At 39.5% G+C, this 20,219-nt stretch overlaps 2 protein-coding genes across 20 annotated transcripts in view; one reads left to right on the forward strand and one right to left on the reverse strand.

Annotated features, from left to right (window-relative positions):
* The window catches only part of LOC135487134 (uncharacterized), a 155,322-nt gene extending 140,787 nt beyond the window's left edge, over nt 1-14,535 (forward strand). For 11 of the 19 annotated variants that reach the window (XM_064770550.1, XM_064770533.1, XM_064770552.1 and 8 more), the window contains 8 exons: nt 494-538; nt 1,307-1,419; nt 1,732-1,848; nt 2,702-2,819; nt 3,113-3,208; nt 10,235-10,425; nt 10,667-10,853; nt 11,118-14,535. In XM_064770550.1, coding sequence (XP_064626620.1) covers nt 494-538; nt 1,307-1,419; nt 1,732-1,848; nt 2,702-2,819; nt 3,113-3,208; nt 10,235-10,425; nt 10,667-10,853; nt 11,118-11,518 — 1,268 coding nt within the window. In that variant the 3' untranslated portion in view covers nt 11,519-14,535. Of the gene's footprint in view, nt 1-493; nt 539-1,306; nt 1,420-1,731; nt 1,849-2,701; nt 2,820-3,112; nt 3,209-5,016; nt 5,074-8,329; nt 8,390-10,234; nt 10,426-10,666; nt 10,854-11,117 lie in introns of all 19 variants that reach the window. The other 8 variants (XM_064770543.1, XM_064770547.1, XM_064770549.1 and 5 more) reach the window with 6 other exon arrangements.
* Nucleotides 14,536-15,949: 1,414 nt separating this feature from the next.
* Nucleotides 15,950-19,598, reverse strand: LOC135486355 (putative hydroxypyruvate isomerase). Its single transcript, XM_064769080.1, has 7 exons — nt 19,293-19,598; nt 18,762-18,873; nt 18,362-18,464; nt 18,048-18,123; nt 17,846-17,895; nt 17,487-17,691; nt 15,950-17,029 (listed from the first exon to the last, which is right to left on the reverse strand). The coding sequence occupies exons 1-7, from the start codon at nt 19,504-19,506 to the stop codon at nt 16,974-16,976; spliced, it is 816 nt and encodes a 271-aa protein (XP_064625150.1). The 5' UTR covers nt 19,507-19,598; the 3' UTR covers nt 15,950-16,973.
* Nucleotides 19,599-20,219: the final 621 nt, after the last annotated feature.

Here is a 20,219-nt window from a genome sequence, read left to right on the forward strand (position 1 = left end):
AACCCATGCCCTTGCTTTGACAATTGAATGATTTTCAAGAAGGAAAGTTCCCTTGCCATGGCCATACACTGCTTACCATCCATGCATGTTCCGACTGCATAGGACATAACGTATCCTGTCTTGAGATAATAATGAAGTGGGGAAAAAGTTACGATCACGTTCAACGTTTAATTTTCTCTCAGTGTTGTTGCAGTGCATGTTTTTAAATACGGCCCTTGTGGCTTTCGTTCAAAGCCGAATGACATCGTACACAGTGCCGAAAAGTCACATGTGAACTCGCTTAAAGATTTCTCAGCACTGCGAGGCCTGTCGTCAGGCCTTGAAAGAAAGCTGCAAGTCCCATATTGCTTTCAACGAACAAAAATCAAAAGTATAAGAACAACACTGGTGTTGTTGCAAGTGCATGTCTTTCAATTACTTTCAACGTACAGTCATTTTCATTTCACTCATTATGTCTGGTCATTTTGTGACTGTATCATGTGCATTTCTGCAGGAATCAGTAGAGGAATGACTACTAGGGAATACATTCATTTCAAAGGTAGAATGTTATCATTGGTTGTGGTTCAAATCGTGTTTGCAACTTTTATGTACATTTGCTTTATCACAGCATTCAAGCATTAAAATACTTTCAATTGATGTATTTTTTGTGAGGTTTATGGATGCTTTCAGGCTTGATAGATTTTTTTTGCATATTTAGCTTTATATTGGAGGGGGTAAAGAGTCCTGGTGAGGTGGCTTGAATAGAATACTGTAGTTTGTTAAAAATTTTGGCTCTTTGTTAACATAACTTTTCAGTCATTTTCATCTTATGATGGGCGTTTTCAGTGAATCTGGTTTGGGTGATTTGGTGAGAGTTTCATTTTTGTCTTGTAGTATGTTAGGAAATTATTTGAATAGTTGGAAAGAGTAGAGTGTAGATTTTGGTCATCAGAACATAACTCAGACAAACTATAATGTAAAGGGTTAAAAATTGTCAGTTGTAAAGATTTGTTTATTAGCGTATTATTGTTTGTTTGCCACCATCAGAGATGAGTGGGTGGGTGGGTGGGTGGGTAAGAGTTAGGGAGGGTGGGTTGTGGAGTTGAGCATAAGGGCAGAATAAGCTTTAAAGTAATATGAGCATATTTTGTGGTGCCTGACATAATGTCCAACACCTTACCTGATACTTGGTTTGCAGTTAAAAGATGTCGGGCAGGGTGTGATTGGTGCCTGTCTAACCAAGGTCTAGTGTCTGCCATTGACTCTTAACCTTTCAAGACTTTTCTTTGACGTTAACAGGGAATAACCACGAAGCTTTCTCTTTCAGAATTCCCTACCACTCGAATGGAGATGCAAGCAGTTGCTAACATCTTCGATCGTGATGGTGATGGTTTCATCGACTATAAGGAATTTGTCTCAGCGCTGCGGCCAGAACGAGAGGTAAGACCCAGGGTTTATCTTACGAATGTGTATTGACGAGATGTGACTTGGATAAGCAGCATTTAATAATCTGGTTATCTGAGATCATTGGAGTTCTAATTCATTTCAATCTTAGGGCTTAACCAATGGCTGATATTTATAAAAGACTAGTAAATGCTTTTACTTTAAACTTCATGTACATTTACACTAGCCATCTCTGTAGAAAACTGAAGTAAAAGCATTTACTAGTCTTTATAAAAATTAGCCCATAACTCAAACTTTATCTGAGATACAAATGACTGCTATATTAACTCTTGATACTTTCCATTTCAGTCATCACGCCGCGGCACCGAGTCACAACGTATCCTCGATGAAGTCAAAGCACAATGCTCAAAGTGTACCTGCCAGCGCCAGTTCCGCATTCACAAGATCGGAGAGGGCAAATACAGGGTGAGTTGATGGAGTTCATCAGTTGATGTGCAAGTCTTACTCATCAGGTCTATTTCATTGTCACTTTTGAGTTCCAGATATGTTTGTTGTTTCTATCATAAACAATATATCCTACCAGCTCTTTCGTTCGAATCAAGGACGTTTTATAGTAGTTTGACTATTTTATCAGATAATTCTCGATCCCTGTTATGTGAGAAAAGTCGTTCCATTCCCACCCCGTGTATTGAATGACAATGTTACCTTTCCAGAACCACTATATCAGTGCCCCTCAAAATAACGAGTTAAAGGTACGAAGCCACCTATAATGCCATGATACGGCCAAAGTCTGACACTCCAAACAATTCAGAACAATTCCTGTCTGGCACTTTCCTCAACGATTTAATCTGCATGTCCACAAACCAACATCACATTTCATGTGCAAAAATCACTGCTGATATAAAATCTGAGCCATAGTTCTCATCTATAGCTCGATAGATCGAAGGCAGATGGAAGATCATGTATCAGGGTCGTCTGATGATTTCGTCAAAGTGATGAATTGTCTTTGCAAGCCATGGTCAATAATGCTACAAGTCAATCAGCCATCACACACACCTTTCTTTCATTTTGCATGAAGTTAATATGTTTTTCACATTCACGTCTTGAGTACTGACATATTGAAAATGACATTACAGAAGCTTGATTCCTGTGTTCCAGTGGGAATGGCAGACAGGGGAGACTCCTGTTGGCAGTTTTGTGTAATTTAACTTGACCAACCTGTGTTCTGCCTTTCAACTCCCTTCAACACAAAGTTTGTCATATTTCAAGTAGAAAAATGTATAGAATAGAAAAGTCAGTTTACGTTCTCTCTTTACAGTTTGGTGAATCTCAGAAACTGCGCCTGGTACGAATCCTGCGCAGTACTGTCATGGTGCGAGTGGGCGGAGGATGGGTGGCGCTCGATGAGTTCCTCGTCAAGAATGACCCATGCCGAGGTAGGTGGCGCTCTCGCCTAGCGACGAGAACATTCAGCATCAATTTATAGTTCTGTCATTCGTTAAAATATTCAACAAGAAAGCTCTACATATGTGTATTAAGTTGCTGATCGACTATATCTAGGTATCTTAATGGCTCAATCTGCTTTGATGTCGTACCTTTAATTTCTGCATTCAATATTCATAAATATTGAGACGAACTATCTCCTAAAGAAAAATATGCATCTTAATTTGTTGTCGTTACTACTTTGTTTCCTCTGCTCATGTATTATCTGACTTGACGTTGTTTACAGAGGGACACAAAATGCTGGGGGCGCCACCGATGATGATAACGCCACCACGCATGACCCCACCACTAGCCGGTATTTTAACTGATAACACTTACTCCTGTAATTAAGCTTAATCTATTCGCCTGGGAGGTGGAAGTTTTCATCCACTTTTGGTGCAGATTTTTTTCATTAATCTAAATGTATGCAATGAGGCTAATAGAAAAGTTTTTGATTTTTCGAGGTGACTTTTAGAAAATCTCGTGGTGGCAGGATCCAAGCGTTCAAGCATTACAAGCTTCCTCTTGCTTTTCGGGACGGTGTTACATCTCCCTATGTTTTGATTTGATGCTTGTGTCTGCTTTTGTTAATGTTACTTGACTTTGTTCATGTAATTTGTTGTTTCAATGCACTACACTTATTGTACATGTTCTGTTGTTCATCTTTTTAGTTCTTGTTAAGTTTCAGTCAAGAAACTAAGAGCTTCCACGACAAGATTCATCTGCACAATTCAATTTCAGGTTTCATTTTCACTTGTATTGTACTGTTATATGACGTGAGATATTGTACTGGTAAACAGAGGTCGAAGACTTCAATAGTTGAGGAGGAATGAGTTAAAATTGATTTGATAATGTGATTTTGTCCTTGCAAAGCACTAATAAGAATACACCAATCTTGAAAATTGGTCAAATCTCTTAAAACTCACTCCAGATTGATCTCTCTGTTGAACAGTTGAATGCACTTGTCTTCACATCATTGCCCAGTTACTATGGTGATATTAGCATGCTTTTAAGTTCGCTTGAATTCATGGAGGATTGATTTTGAACAATGTTTCGTTTGCAATTTTTGGAAATGTTTTGGAAGTTGGAAGATGCTGACTCTAGTTGCATGGTGTACATGTACATGTAGATACATGTATGCGACAAATTACTTAACAATATATTTTAAGTTTTCTTCATTTTTCCATCGCGTATCTTGTCGACAGTTTCCACAAAGAACTTTAATGCACATCATGACTTGGGTTGATTAGCATGGTCAAAATCTCCGTTTGTATTGAGAATTCAAAAAATATTTTCTAATTCTCTAGTGCTGTATTATTAATGTCAAGTTTTAACCTGTCGCACTGTCTCATTCACCCAACCCAGCTCATCTCCTCTGGATCTACTTGGAATTGTATAGATTATAAGGTATTAAACCTTTTCTCAAGTCTCAACAACATTTCTTCTTCCCAAAAAGGATTTCATATGTGTATGTATTATCTACTACCATTCCATGACCATGATTTCAGATTTTGAGCATGTTTCCTCGATTTGAATAACCAAATTAACCCTCCGACAGTCATTACACGTATGCACCTTTATTGAAACAATTCTGACTCAAAATTTTGGCCTGATGATTCAAATGAAATCCAGTAATTGCTTCAACATTTTTCCTTCCATTGAATTTTTGTCAATTTTTGTCAATTTTTTATTTTGCTTTCTTTTCTTTTAGTTTTTCACTTCATTTTCGTCCAAGTCTGTTGGCAAAAACAACTGAGTGTTGCAATTACGTTGTCTATTGCCCTTTTTTTCAGCATTGCTTTGATATTTTTTGTACTTGAAGTATGTGAGACGTCTTAATATCAACTTTGGTCAAACTTCTGCAAAAATTATTCTGCAAGATGGGTCAATTTAACACCTGGCTCTTATTTTAAGAATTTATCGAGTTTTAATTTCAATAATTTGCTTAAGCTTATGAGTAGGGTAACATTCGAAAGGATAATTCAATTTTTGTTCCTGGGCAGAATTTTCTGATAAAGGTGTCGACATATTTTGTTGATCCTCTGTCCCAATGGTCCAGCCTCATCGTTACCATGGTAACTGTGAGCACATTGTTCCTTTCTGTGCTGTCTGGTAATCTGCTAGTGCCTGTTTTCTTTTTTGCTCACATAGAACGGTTTGTCCCCCTTCCTGGAGGTCTAGGTAGAGTAGTCTGTAGATTACACTGGCGTTAGTATTCATATTGCTATACTCTTCTCGATGTTGGATGTTTGACCTTCAGGGTGCCAAAGGTCAAAGGACACTTCCTGTATGACACCTCCTGTATGACACCGTTTATCAAAGGTGTGTCATGAGAAAAGGCAGTACAATTCCAGATTACCTGCTAGATGTAATTTCTGCATGCAATGGGGTAAGAAGGGTAAACCAAGTCACCTTGACTTTACTGCAGGAATTGACCTTGACCCTGACATTGGCATGCCTTTGACCTTGAAAGGATTGAAAAAGTTTGCTGCAAAGTCATGAGCTTAACTTTCCATCAGGAAGACAGCTTAGTGATTGATTTACATTCGAATTGGTCATGAAAATCCTTCAGTTGTTTCGAACGTATTCAATCCTTTCCTGGCTCAATAAGAATAGTGGAGATGTTGTTCAATGTTCACCTTTTTGATGGCGTTACTTAATTCAAAATACCATCATGCACTTTCCACCAATTGCGCCAGATGTTGAAGCGTTAATAATCTGTCTGTTGTTGCTGCCATATCATAGTCATCATCATATTGCCAATTTCCCAGCTCTGGCCATGATGTCAACTTCACAATCCTATAAAGATAATGAAAATGTAGACATATTCCTTCGTACCGTCATACAACCATTACCATGGTGTTGCTTTTGATGTGTAGAGGAAAATCCTGCTTTCAAAATATTTTTTGAGAGCCATGGATATATTCATCCGTGGGAGTGCAGCACTTGATGGGGTCGACCAACTTTTAACACTTGTGACATAACACACCTTCAGTCAGGACGTCGGGCATCACTATCCTGAAATGCAGATACAGGACAGGACATGATGTCTTTTGACCCCATCAGGAGCTGCACTCTTAATAATGGAGGAATACAGTCTATTTTCAGGAAATATGGAAGAGACATCAGGTGGTCAGGGCTATGGATTATTAAGAGAAAAGCCTGGGTCGACCAGCTGGTGGCGGAACTGCTAGTGGTATAATACTGTTTGTGTATTACCATCTTCTAGTGGTACTCCTATATCACAACTTATCTTTCACTAGCAGTGTTAGATAGAGGAGAGCTCCCAACACAAATGCTTTCTGTTTCAAACTACCGCTACTGTTGAACCTCTCTATTGTTTTCAAATATTGAGCGTGTAAACAAACTTTGCTTAATATTGGGAAACTCGGCCACCGGGTGTAGCCACCTCTGTCTCATGAGTATACCGGGAATCAAACCAGCAACCTCGAGGTGAAAGGTGCCAATGGTAGACTTCTTGATTCTAGCATGAAAAGTTTGACCATGCACAAAAGTTAAGATACATGTAATGCACTAAAACACTGCACTGAGTCATAGTATATGTGGTGCCTTGCTATACCGTAGTGTGTGGTAGAACTGGTGTCTGTTGTTGGTTCTTCTTGTTGACTGTTGTATTTTCACATCACGTTACGTCAAAACTTCGCCACCAATGTACGAGTGAATCGGAAATGATGTAACTGACGTAAGCGCAAATCAAACGTGATGTCGTTGACGTTGGAAAAAGCATAACTGCGCTGTGCTAAATATGTGACAATGATCTTATTCACCTCTTGCACACTGTCGTGTTTTGATGTTGTTGTGTCATGTGCAAGTGTATGGTTCTGTCCTTCAAAATGTACCCCTCAAGCACCATAGTCATCAAAAGCATCATTTCATACTCTCCATCAATTACTTTTGATGTTGTTCTGTGTGTATGCATAGCTGCCAACCACTATGGATTGTCTGCAGGTTTTCGGTTTCGACCCCTTCATAAGACCTTACGGTTATGCGAGCTAAAACGAAAGTTGTGGAGAGAAAAATGCCTATGCAAGACTCCACTATGCTTAACAATTACCAAGCTGCATGATTATTTGTGCTGTACTTATCATAATGTGTCTTCCATATGATGCTGTGCAAGCTTCAAAATTGTATGCAGCAATTCTTTTTCACCAAACACATGGCACAAAACTTTATTAAAGTCGGCAAATATACTTGCTCAAAAGCAACTTTGATATAAGAAAGATATTCTAGACAACACTGCAGATTTATTTGTCAGTGATAGAAAGACATTAACTGCAGGTGAGGTACAGGCAAGTTTCTGTTCGATTATTCGGTATGACCACCGGAATATACAGACAAATCAACTAATTTTGGAGAAATACAATTGGACTGAATTTAGGGTTGGCAGCAATGTATATGAGCTAGTACTATCAGCAAATTATATCATTATTTAATCCTGGGTGTTCTATTCCTATATAGGGAGAAAACTCAGAACGCGGAGAAAAATCTTCCACACTAACATAGCACCCAGGTTAGATTTATAAAATTCTGAGCTTGGCTTTTAAGATACAGGACTGCAAAGTAATCTGCCCGGCATCGTGTCAATAGGGTATCGGCCAAACTATGTCTATCGCTATGTCATGATGACGATTTTGTCAGAGTCTTGACGTCATTTTGACGCACACCTTAGTGAAAATTAGCACCACCTATTGGGATGCCGATATACTATCCTCTTTCATGAGATGAGCAAAAGGATAATTGCCGCATATTCGGCAGATTATTTGCAGCCCTGTCTGAAAATGTGTCGCTCTTTCGAATGATTGATAAACTGTGGGTATATTTTGAAAACCTGAATCTGGCTCTATGTGTCATCGATGTCGTTCACATCCATTTGTCGTCATGTTTACACTCACACTTGGCACAACAACAACAACAACAACAACAAAGAAATATCTCTTAGATTGTTTGCCCGAGGGGTACCGCGGTTGCAGTTTGGTTCTTGATTGGCAGCAACTCATCTCAACATTGCTGCAAATTTTTAGTTCATTGGCTACGCATGAGTGCGGTGCAGATGATAAGTCTACTTTTCTTGGCTTTTCTGCAGGCATGTTGACAGGGATCGCTGCTGTCTGAAGCCAAATGTCAACCACAGTGCCCCTGTTGCGGAGGTTACAAAATAATACGTCCTGGCATTGACAACGAATCGGTCGTTAGTAGATGCAGGACTGGGCATCTTTGAATGTTCATGACCTTGACATTGACTAGATTATCAATCATTAATTTCCAAGTTTTTATTTATTCCAGCTTTAATTATTTACGATTTTTAACTGAATAGCTCTCCTGAATGATGCACACTTTCAAGCTAGGAGTTCACAATTTTTTTCAGCACTAAGTTTTGTTTTTCTAGTCTAAGTACAATACAGAAGGTGTCGTTTGCTAATTTACGTCTTTCTTACCTCCGCAGTTGGTGTATGGCGACGTTGCCGTTACCATCTAATACGACGTCGACTTTTTGCCGCTCGCAGTAGGTGTCTGGTACTTTTTGAGAATGCGAAATCGGCATGAAAAAAATGCATCAATTAATAGAATTTGTCTTTTTTTCTAGGAGTTTTTGAATGAATTGTGCATCTTCCCTACTTGCATCTATAACATAACATCTAAAAGGGAGCACCATTTTGCTTGTGTCAACTGCCAGTATATCCTAGACAGTCTCATCTGACATGCATATCAAAATTTATAAGGACATATGTTTTTTGGGTTAAATTGATCTTGAAAGGTTGAGGTACCTTTGCCAAACATATGGGGCTAACAATGGTATACTTTCAGATGACGGTTCTTCCTAAAATGAGCTTTGTGCTACCCAGAAAGCACTGTTTAACACTAATAAAGGACTGATGGTGATTTCATGAAGATTGACCAAGTTTTGCATTTTGCTGTTTTATAATTTGTGATAGAATACACTAGTATGGCACATTGACAAGATTTGTGATAAAGGTTCACAATTGTGCATAGATTTTGGTGAGATCACCATCAGTCCTGGCCAATTAGCTGTTCAATACTAATAATGTAAAATAATCCATGGAATGAAATTGGGAATGTTGCTTTGCATCTTAGTAGTTACATGTAGATGAATGGGATGCTGATTCCTGAAATGCATGTATTGTACAGAAAACATTCGGTGTTATTTAGCACTTGGAATTTCCACCAGTTTACTAAATCCAGTTGAGTATATACAGAAAAATTACCAAAAAACGCAATCTCCAAAAGCGGCTGCCACTGGGTGAAAAGTAGCTGACGAAATTTTGCACATGATCACCAGATAATACTTGAAACAGTCAAAAATGTTTGAATGGCCTTTTATACCAGTAGAACAGCAGAAGTGCTTTTGGTACAAATTCCTCCAGTAGTCCTCTGGAAAACTTTTTCAGAGCAAGAAAATCAACACCATCATCCATCATCTGCCGTTCAATGTGTGCTTTTACCCAGATGTATCCCATGCTTGCACTCTTCGGGGCTGCCAACCCATCAGTACTTTCAGTATTCAGTCCTGAAATTGGTGACAATTTGTAAATCAGAACTGAAAGCCACCAACATTTTCTTTCCTTATGAGTTGAAAAAATATTGACGTGTACAAATCTTTTGGTTAATAATACTGAAGAAGGTGAAATTTTTGGAACGATTCCTGATAGATGGAGAATTGGCAGCTCTGAAAATCCCTCTAATTGATCACAAACCCAACTTTTCAGCTGATTGAAACCCCTGCAACTAGGCTGTAGAATCCTTCAAAGATTGCAACTAGTTTACGGAATGCTTCTGTTCGCAACGCAACCCATATTTCTTGAATGCATCCTCTTTGTTTGTGATAAAATCCATAAATATCTAAATAAACTTTTTCAGATTATAAGAGTAACATTTGGTTGATGGACTTTCTTATGTGTAGCTTAAAAGTGCATGCTGGGTGGTAGAAGTTGATACTTTAAAGGGTGCAGTGTTCTGTGGAACTTAATGGCCCCTTTCATCCTGTCAGTCAGGTCCTGTTACCAAACAAACTATTCTTCATTTGCGGGTTTATCAAAAGTTTAGCCAAGAGATATCAAACAAAGCAATGGTAACAAATAACTTTGTGACCAATAACAAAATATAAATCATAACAATTTTGTAAAACAACATTGCACCAATTCACTCTGTAACATCACAAACTGAAAGTAATATTGCACACAGATTTGATCATTAGCAGCGATCAGCGACAACATTGAAAACAGCTCTGAGGAGATATATGACAATTTTCAACCTCCGACCCAACCCTTCCTTCCACGAAAAAGAAGTTTCACGTACACTTATGGAAACTTCCAATCTCCTTTCTTTCCAGCCAAAGGCCGCACCAACCTTGAATTACGAGAACAGTTCATCCTTGCCCAGGGCGTTTCTCAGTCAATGGCGACGTTTGTGCCCCGCAGCCCTGGAGGATCCCACTCTGGAAATAGTAGTGTTAGCAGTTATTCAACAAACTCTTACGCCAGTACTAGGACAGCAAGTTCTGCAAGTGGTCCTATTACTAAGGTTAGGAAAGGCAAAAAGGTTTAAAACTTCGTCAGAAACTGGTCATAAGAATTTCATTTTTCGTCTCACCTGTGGTAACCTTTTTCGATACTGCACTGTCAGTTGCCATTGTCTATCTGTCATCATTTACTCGAGGCAAAATACCTGTCGACCTTGGACAGGGAAGTGCAGTCCAAGCTGATATACTGTATCGCCATTAAGGGCTCATACCAAAACCAATCAATGCCATGTTTTCTTCCAGATAAGAGAAAAGACACAGTGGGGTCATCCATGGCGTCAACCAACCCCAAGATCAAGGGCGAGCCCGGATAGTGATGTGGCGCTTGGTGGCGCGCGAAGTCGTGAGAGAAGTGGAAGCTCATCTCGTCGGGATCGCAGCATTGGCGACCCATTTGATGCTGGCACCAAGATACCCAAACCTATGGGCAGTAAGTGATAGTCTTCGTTCTCTTCAGTATTTCTGTATCCTCAGGTGATCTCTCAATGGACTGGGCCTGTTTTTGAGAACATTTCTGTATATGTACTAGTCGCCCATTGATACCACGAGTCATGACTCAAATGGCACCATGAGATTCGAAAATGCTGATTGAGACCTTATGACTTTTCTTCAGGGACCTTTTTTACACCCACACTTGGCAAATCTAAGGTTGTAGTAGAATGATTCTTGATGTTTTCCTCACTTGTTTTTTCAGGTCAAGGAGGTAGCCGACCAAGCAGTCGTCCAGGAAGTCGTCAAAATAGTCGTCCAGGAAGTCGTCAAAATAGCCGTCCACCAAGTCGTGCTGGGAGCGAATTTTCCTCTGACGGCGAGTCTGAGTCTCGCATTCCACTCCCACGGCCGTCACCCAAGAAACCCACGTCATTAGCCACAAAGTCACCGGGAGCTGGGTCCACTGGTGCAGCCGGATCGTCCGTTTCATCGAAAGCACCCGGAGCCACATCTCGGACTCAACAACCTGCTTCTGGATCTGCGTCGAAAACCGCCCCGAGGCAAGCGTTCACACGGATACCATCAATCAGACGATCTAATAACTCATCTGCTTCATCAACCGCATCAACTGCTTCCACAGCCAGCACAACAAAGAGAAAATAACACCCAACATCCAAGGAACAGTTCTCATATTTTCAAAGCAAAGCTGTGAGATGAAATATTCAAACATGAAATTATTTTGTGCTGTGCCTGAATGAAAATATATACACTGTTGTTGAGTGTGTACAGTAATGCACAGGAGTGCACAAGTGTGATGCATTACGTACTCGTGAATGATACTGATACTGATTATGACATTTTATAACTAAGGGTACAAGGAAATAGAAGTAGATTCAATTATTTATTCATGACTTGAAAGCACCATTAAAAACAAAATACTGCCACTTCAGTTCGAAGTTTGATTAATAGTTGTCGCTTGAGGAAATGAAAGGCAGATGTGTCACTGATTATTTTGCAGATATGACCGCTTTGGTAATGACATGGAATGCCATGGCAACCTATGTTGTTACCTTGGTGACATCTGACATTGCTATAGTGATGCATAATGTGAGAGAGAGAAAGACAGACAACTAATTTTTCAAGCCACCCATGAATGCTTGTAAAAAGATTGTATTCATCTGCTGTGTTTTGGCTTGCATTCATGTGATGAAAACCTGAATTACAAAAGTAAAATGCACCTTTTCTCTATGTAAACCATGACTATTTAAATCTAAATTAAGGTATAAAAAAATTTATCACAAGAGGTGTATAAAATATATAGATTATAGAGCAAAATTTATAGAATAGCCGCAGATCTTGGCATACCTAATCATTGCCATAAATGACCATCAGTTCACATAGCAACCAACCAGATGCTTTGGCAACTGTTTGGTTGCTATGTGGCAGCTCTGATGTTGCCATGGTAACTAATGAAACAAATGAATGGTTGGATTCAAATGAAGATATCACAAGTTGCATATCATTTGTACCAATTCCTGGAATACATTCCACTGCTTGTATTATTGCTGTTTACTATGTGTAGGGAAAGTGGAGCAAAGGATTTTCATGAAAAAAGATTTTCAGTTTGAAAAGAAATTGAGAAAATGCCATATGGATTTAAATTGCTTGATGTTTGTATGTATGTATTTATACATGGATTTTGATTGGAAATTGATAAAGAACTTCGGGGGACGAGGTTCTTTTTTCTTTTCCGTCTTCATTGGTGATTGTATAATCATGAATTAAGTTACATGTAAGTGTTTGATTAGTAACCGAACGTTGCTCCTAAATCCAAGCCATGTATGATTAAATATTCAGAACGAGTGCATGTTATTCCAATTTCGACCATTTTTTCAAGGTGAAAGGAGGCTATTCTTTATTTGTTATGCGATGCAATTTATAAATCATGTGTGGAGTGATCGGGGAGGTATTTAATTCATATAATCGTGAACGTACTGAGAATGGACAAACCAAGAACTTTACTGATTCCTATTCAACAGCGGGGACCTGTTTCATGGGAATCTGAAAGCATTCATTGTTGCTATGGTGACCACTCTGGTTGCTATGGCACTATAGTAACTGTTACTATGGTTACTAAGAGAAAACAGTCCAATCCATTTGTACTTATAGTTAGAAAACTACAGTATTGTTCCACATGAGATGTCCTGTAGATAACCATGAATAACAGTAGATTTAGTGTTCATATATTTAAGAGGTGATTATCCTCAACTGTTGTATAAATGTAGCTGGTTATTATTTTCTATTCAAATCATGGGCTAGATAATTTTGTTTGTATTAATTTAATACGACACTGAAACGTACTTGCCCTTTAGTCAAGGTCACGTATGTGTTTACCAATTGTTTTGTAAAGAAAGTTGTAAAATATTTGATTTGGATGATAAGGTATTTTAGGTGGCTATGAAGTTGCATTGCTACACTGCAGCGGGTAGCGTCCTGGTTTTTTAGCCACTTTGCCCTTTGTTACTTTCTAACCTCGTGCCTATGTTTCACGGTACGTCTTTCTCTCGTTAAGATTCTCCTGTGATATGAACAGGATCTGTTACGAGACTTGCTTCAAGGGTCGAGAGGTGTCCAAGGATTCTTTTCGTCCTCCCGACCAACCCGTCTATCTAAATTTTCAAGCTTTGTGCTCTTTTGCATAGTGACACCAAATAGCCAGGTCATTCATTGATTAACTGTGTAAAATCACTTTTGTTGCAACTGCAAACTCATGACAGTTAAAAACCGAGTCAAGTTATTCCTTAAGATGTAATTGTTCATGTACATGTATGTTGAAATGTACAGTTTAAGAACAAGCCAATGAAATATCTGCAGACAGAAGTGATTTTACGATGACGCACCTCTTTTCTTGTTTAAATTTCATCCGAAAAGCATTATAGACAATGAGATATGTGTGAGTGCTGAACTATATGATTTTGAGGTCACAATTAACAGCCAATATTTCATTGAATAATGGATTCATAACTAAGAAACTTTGCTGAACATTTTATACAGTCATATAGTTGCATGGCAATTTCCTAATCATAAATGAAATTCATATTCACGTTCTTGGCATTTTTGATAGGATACTTGCCCTGATTCAAATCCATTTATTTATTCAAAATGTAACTCTATATCTGGCACGAATAGAATTTGGTTCTGAACTCATAGATATAGACTTTAATTATGAATTATCACTGTAATAGTTCTTCTAACATAGTGAAATTTGGACTGAAGAGGTCATTTTACTTCATCAGAATCAATTTAAGTCTAAAATGATAAATCAGATGATAACCTTTGCCATATATTAAAACCCATATCGGAATATAAACCCCAACATTACCTTTAAAAAAAGGAAAACTGAAACTATCAAACACTATCAAACTTTCTTTTTAAATCTTGCCAATTCCATTCATTGTGTAGTCGTTTCTTGGATTTGGTGAAGAGAGGAATTTTAGCAACATGCAAAGTGACTATAATGTTCTGATGAAGTAACACCCTGGCTAATTGGTGATTTCCAATATAACTGTAATACTTTAATGTCACTGAACTCTCAGATATAGTGCCCTGCACTCGGTTTAATGTCATGGAATTTCAGTTTGCTTGTTGCAGCAATTAAAATTTGCATATAATAACAACTATACTCGTCTTTGTCTTTGTTTTTGTGGAAATCACGTTGGCGTTCGTCAGTCCCGAAGAGCAGCAGTCACCGCTGACATCAATGATATTTCTTAACACATTGACATTAATGTCAGCTGTGACTGCTGCTCTTCGGGACTGACGAACGGCACTATACTTTCCAGCAAATCTGCTTTGACCGTCAGTATGCCAGATGCAGCTGTATACATTCTGGCATTCGGGGCAGTCCAGGCTGAACTTGTGAGGAATATGTTTTAAGATGTTCTTTTTAACTTGAAAATTCCATCAAATTGCTCCTTGGCTTGGTAGCAACGTAAGGCATCTTGCTTGAGGACACAATGACCTCCCAAACTTTTCTCAAAATAATTACAGAGAGATAGAGCACACCCTTTACACCCCTCAATTTCACCAACCACAAGAGAGATAGGGGGTCTGTTCCCACTCGTCAATTGATTGGACATGTGGTATAGGCTACAGAAGAAATGAGGTCACAGCACTTGTTTGTCTTGGGATGAGTCAAAGGCCTATTATAAGGCTGCACACTTCATTGTCTAAGGCCCTTTTGCCACAAGATACAGGCCTATATACTTTAAGTAGGGATAGGTACAAGCAGAGCGGGAGGATGGAGCTCCTCTTGCACTCCAAAGTCGATGTCATGTACAGGCAGGAGCGTGCAGTAATAAAGTTGAAAGACAAAACCATGGCTACTGACTGAATCAATATGCAGGAGAGAAAGCAAGCAGGGGTATGTTCATGCACCGCTTTACACTTGCCCCTAATATAGACATCCTGCGAAAATAAATTTCAGCCATTTTAAACGATCCTTTTCACGGGCAACGTTTGTTCACGGCCATTGCATAAAAGTAAAAATATACAAGCTTATTCAAGCAATTTACTTCAAGTTGTCCATGCCTTTCAATTGATATTTGACTATTTTGAATGCTTTTGGTGATGTTTTGATTTAAAACATGGCATGGTTGAATTTCATTTCCTACCTGGACACCATGCAGGCCTGTTTGAAATTGACCTATAATAGTATGCATGTGAAACATCCGAGTCCATATTGAGCAATATGTTCATGAGATTGAATGTTTAGATGGAGACGAGAATTTGTTTATCAACAGGGGTGGCCTAAACTTGGGAATACCAACTGAATCCCTGAAGTCTCCTTGTCTTTGTGTAAGTAAGAGAGCAAAAATATGTCTGATGATGAAGTTTTTATTGTACGAATTTCATCTACATTTACATCTAACAAAGATGATACCAGTCTGGTATCTGGGTCACATCATGACATACCCTTATATACAAACAAAGACTCCTCTTCAGGTACATGCAGATGTGTAATAACAACATGTATATATTATAATAATGTCACGCATTTATATAGTACTCCTCAATAACAGAACTGTTAAAGCGCTGTGGGATATCAAATTATTACCCCGGTCTCCACAGAAATCAATCGGGGGTTTCAAGGAGCAACCAGAAGGCGCTCACTTGAACTTGACCAGTCGGGGAACCAAGGAGTGACTCGGCCGGGAGTCGAACCCACGACCTCCTGATCATGAGGCCGACTCTCTTCCACTGCGCTACCGCTGCCCCTGGAGTCCTGTAGTCCTAAGCTGCGCACTTTTATTTAACATGCAAGCTACAAATGATTTGAAGGTCTTGAGGGATAGAGTACGCCTATACCTGACCATAGAAACCCAATTCTTAAGTTTTTCCAGTGGTGGATGAGGGAGACAGAGGGGTTAGAATTTTAGTTATGGCTTTATCATTGGACCACGAATGGGAGGTCTGTACAGGAGCACAAGCATCAATGTACACGTAAATCTTGAACGGCTGGATTTACACCCTACAAATGTATTACCAACAGATAGAAACATGGTCTCTCTGAATGAGAAATCTTTTGTAGCTTGCATGTTAAATAAAAGTCGCTCAGCTCCCGGACAATTGAATGTTTTCCTGGAGAGGAGAATTTGTTTATCAACAAGGGTATGGCCTGAACTTGGGGATACCCTACAAGTGTCCTTGTCTTTGTGGAAGTAAGAGATCAAAAATATCATGTATCATGATGAAGTTTTTATTGTATGAATTTCATATATGTACATGTACATCAAACAAGATGGCAGTCCTGATATCTCGGTCACATCGAGACATAACTGACATTCTCCAATGTATGTCCTAATCACGATTAAAATTGTCCCAATATCCATTACAATGACAAGACAATTAACGGTAATCATTCAAGATATAAATGCTCTCGTCCGCAATCAATTTATTTCACAAGCACTGAGCCCTCAGCACCACAAGCATAGATAATTCTCCACATACTACAGCCCAGAATAGTTCTCATAAGAACTGAGTAATATGTCTTAATATAAGTCCATAATTGCTCCGATAAGTAATGTAGAGTTTAGTTGGCCTGGACTAGCTTTGACAACTACTTTAAGGATAAACCCATCTCATTGATCCATTTGAGGCCATCTACGGTGTTACCTATAAATCAAGGGAGAAAATGTGATTAACAACACGAGTGAATACTCCTGGGATACGGTCTAATCAATGGACCATTTTGTCAACGCAAAACCAGAGCCCAAACAAAAGAAATGCGCACACTCAGAACACAGCAGAAGGCCTAAGCCAACTTCAGACATGGGCCACTGTGACCCTATGTTCCAGGTGAATTGATGACTGGTCAACGCCCAATTAAACTTCTTCGAAATCCTCCATGGCAATGCAAACCTGATGACATACATATGTAACTTTTCCCAAGCCTGATCACAATTGTCAGACTCAGTCTGATAGGTGCAGTCCAGTGACCGGCCAGTTAAATTAAGGCTTTTAATTTAAGAACAGGGTATGTCAATAATCTGAGCAATGCATTTGATTTCACCTCCTCGATCGTGACTGTGGTCGCAATACCCAGTCGTCTAAAGAACTCATCTCATCTCACCTTTGGGAACATACTCCAAACCAACATATCCGTCATAGCCAGCCTTCTCTAGGTGCTCCACGACATACTTATAATTCACCTCGCCGTAAGTATCTGGTTCGTGGCGATCGGGAGCTTGAGCGATCTGGATGTGACCAGTGTAAGGGAGGTACTCATCAATACGCTTTGTAAGACATCCTTCTATCATTTGTAGATGATAAAGGTCCTGCAATAAAAAGATAATTAATTTGGCAAACCAACTACTTATTGGGTTCAGCAGATGCTAATGGCCATTAAATTAGAATGAGGGGGGTGAGTACCCTTTTTAGAAATACAATTTGACCCTACATATCTTACAAGAATATTCAAAAGATACCTACCAACTGCATTTTCAAATTTGGATGGTTGATCTTCTTGATAATTTTTAAGGCTGGAAGAGAAAATTAAGGATATTTACACTGTAAAAATCGACCTTTGAAAGTAATGTGATCGTACATCGGTTTTCTGCTAGTCTAATGACTGAAATGTGTTTGCACGTGCACAAGAATTTAGCTCCACTGTCCCTGTGCAGTGGCAACTTACCATGTGAGGGAGAGTTCATGAAGTATGTTGGAATGGAATATGGATTGATGGGTTCTATCAGACACATGATCCCCTCCTGAAAGTATATAGTAAGCAACATTAACTCTTTCACTACCGTACCGCAGGGTTTTGACAATTTTTGGTACCTCTGGCCCAAAACTGGCATACTGGGCAGCTAGATACCAACTTGGCTCAGGAAAAGGTTCATTTTGAAATAGCTGGTGATACTAAGTCTTCACTGAATCAAAAGCAGTTCTGTAAGGTGTGACCAACCTTGAACTAGTAAGGGAATTAAGACCTGTCATCATTATTACCTGCTGGAGTCTGTCTGCAGCAAGTGTTAGGTTCTCTATGTAGCAGTCCTCCATCCCTGTATCAATGATGCGGGCAGGCCTGCACCCCGACATGATATGAATCCTGAATGTAGAACAATATAACTACAGCCAACTTTTCTTTACTCAAGACCCAATGATGAGATTTCTTCAGCCCAAAATCCAATGCTGTTTAATCGCTCCAAGTGCTAATCTTGGCTACTGGCCTGTACATTTGTGACTCAAGCTTAACTCTCTTTGCTACTCAGCTCATAGGACTGGCATTCATACTTTGCCACCTCTAACTACAGGGTAGAGAAGCAAGTTGGGTTAAGTGCCTTCTTCAAGGACACAGATGAAACAGTGGTGATATTTTTAGTACATATAACGGTAAAAGATGTACCTTGGGCATCCCAATGCTTTAGCATACTTAATGGAGAGTTCCAACTTTTCAGAAAACTCACTGACTCTGTGTGGAATGGCTGCTATACCCATATCACAGGTCGGCATTTTGGCTGTAAAATTAAAAAAAGAAGAATTACAAGACCATGTCACAGAGCAGGTGCTATGGTTGTTATCACCATTCAGACTGCATGGATTGACAAAGTTCTCCCCACGGCTATGCACAAGTGGCAAGCGCCTTACCTGTTCCCAACCATCATCAGACTGTCATGTATTAACACGTCCTTTTTGGAGAAAGTCACAATCTTGGAGTGAGTGTTCCTTTTGTCTCGTTAGGAGACAGTTACCAACTGGAACAGGGGGTGGTATAGTCACAACCACTCCAAAGACAGTCACAACCCTGGAGGAGACACCACAAAATAGAAGCTTAATTGACCACTTATTGTGTCAAAAATATTGGCTTGTTCTCTAAAATTATGTCATTGTCTCCCATCCCGAGGTGCTAACTACGAATAAAACATTCAATACTGACCAGGCTCCCAGCCTTTACCAGGATGTCCATTGATTAGAACGATATCAACATCAGCCTCTTTCTTGGCAGACGCCACTTTCTCGACAGAAAACTCATAAGGAAACGACACTTCAACAGCCGAGAATCCAGCCGTTTTTGCCGCTTGGAACCTCTCAACTAGGCTCCCTGCTTCCTTAAAAAGCATGTTGAGATTAGCAGACAGCTTGAGAGGCATCGTTGATGAGTCAAGTCGGTTATAACTGAGAAGGAAGCCACGTCTGAAAGTCTAACAAGCAGACGGTAATCAATATATGCGCCAGCTGACAATTCGATCACAGCGCTAGCCCACGGCTGAATGAAGAACTAAATGTATCCAGCTATTGACCTGTCTTCAAATCCGTCTCAATATTGAGATGGTTCAAGTTGTTTCACAGCTGCTCAGCTCTCTGCGAGCGCAGTTTTAACAGTTGATTCTCTTGGTGACTCAGTTTGTTGTACATCTTTTTTAGAATCGAGCTTTCTAAACCAAAATGCAAGGCTCTTCCAAAATGATATACAGATTGTGCCATTGTCCCTGATTTCTGATATTCTCCCATAACTTTGGTTGGGAACCGGCCTAGGTAACACTCCGAATGCAGTGGACCGGCCTCGTCTGTTCACTCGTCCCTTCCCCTATGAGACAGCATGAATAGAATGATGAAATTGACTGCCCATGAGTCTAGCTCAGGGAGAAAGTTGGGGATCGTGAACAGTATGTCTTGACCTGGCTGTGCCCAATTCGTTCAACAATGGGTCATGACTGATGGCTGCAGAATTCCTCCAATTGATTATAACACTCGCATCACCTTAGTTATCTGGTTGCGACAACCTTGATTAAAAGGGAGGATATATGGAGGTGCAGTTGAGTCACAACTGGAGAATTGACTGGGGTCAGTGGCACAGTTACAA

Source organism: Lineus longissimus, chromosome 4 (assembly GCF_910592395.1).
Source record: "Lineus longissimus chromosome 4, tnLinLong1.2, whole genome shotgun sequence".
In the NCBI taxonomy this organism is placed as follows: domain Eukaryota; kingdom Metazoa; phylum Nemertea; class Pilidiophora; order Heteronemertea; family Lineidae; genus Lineus; species Lineus longissimus.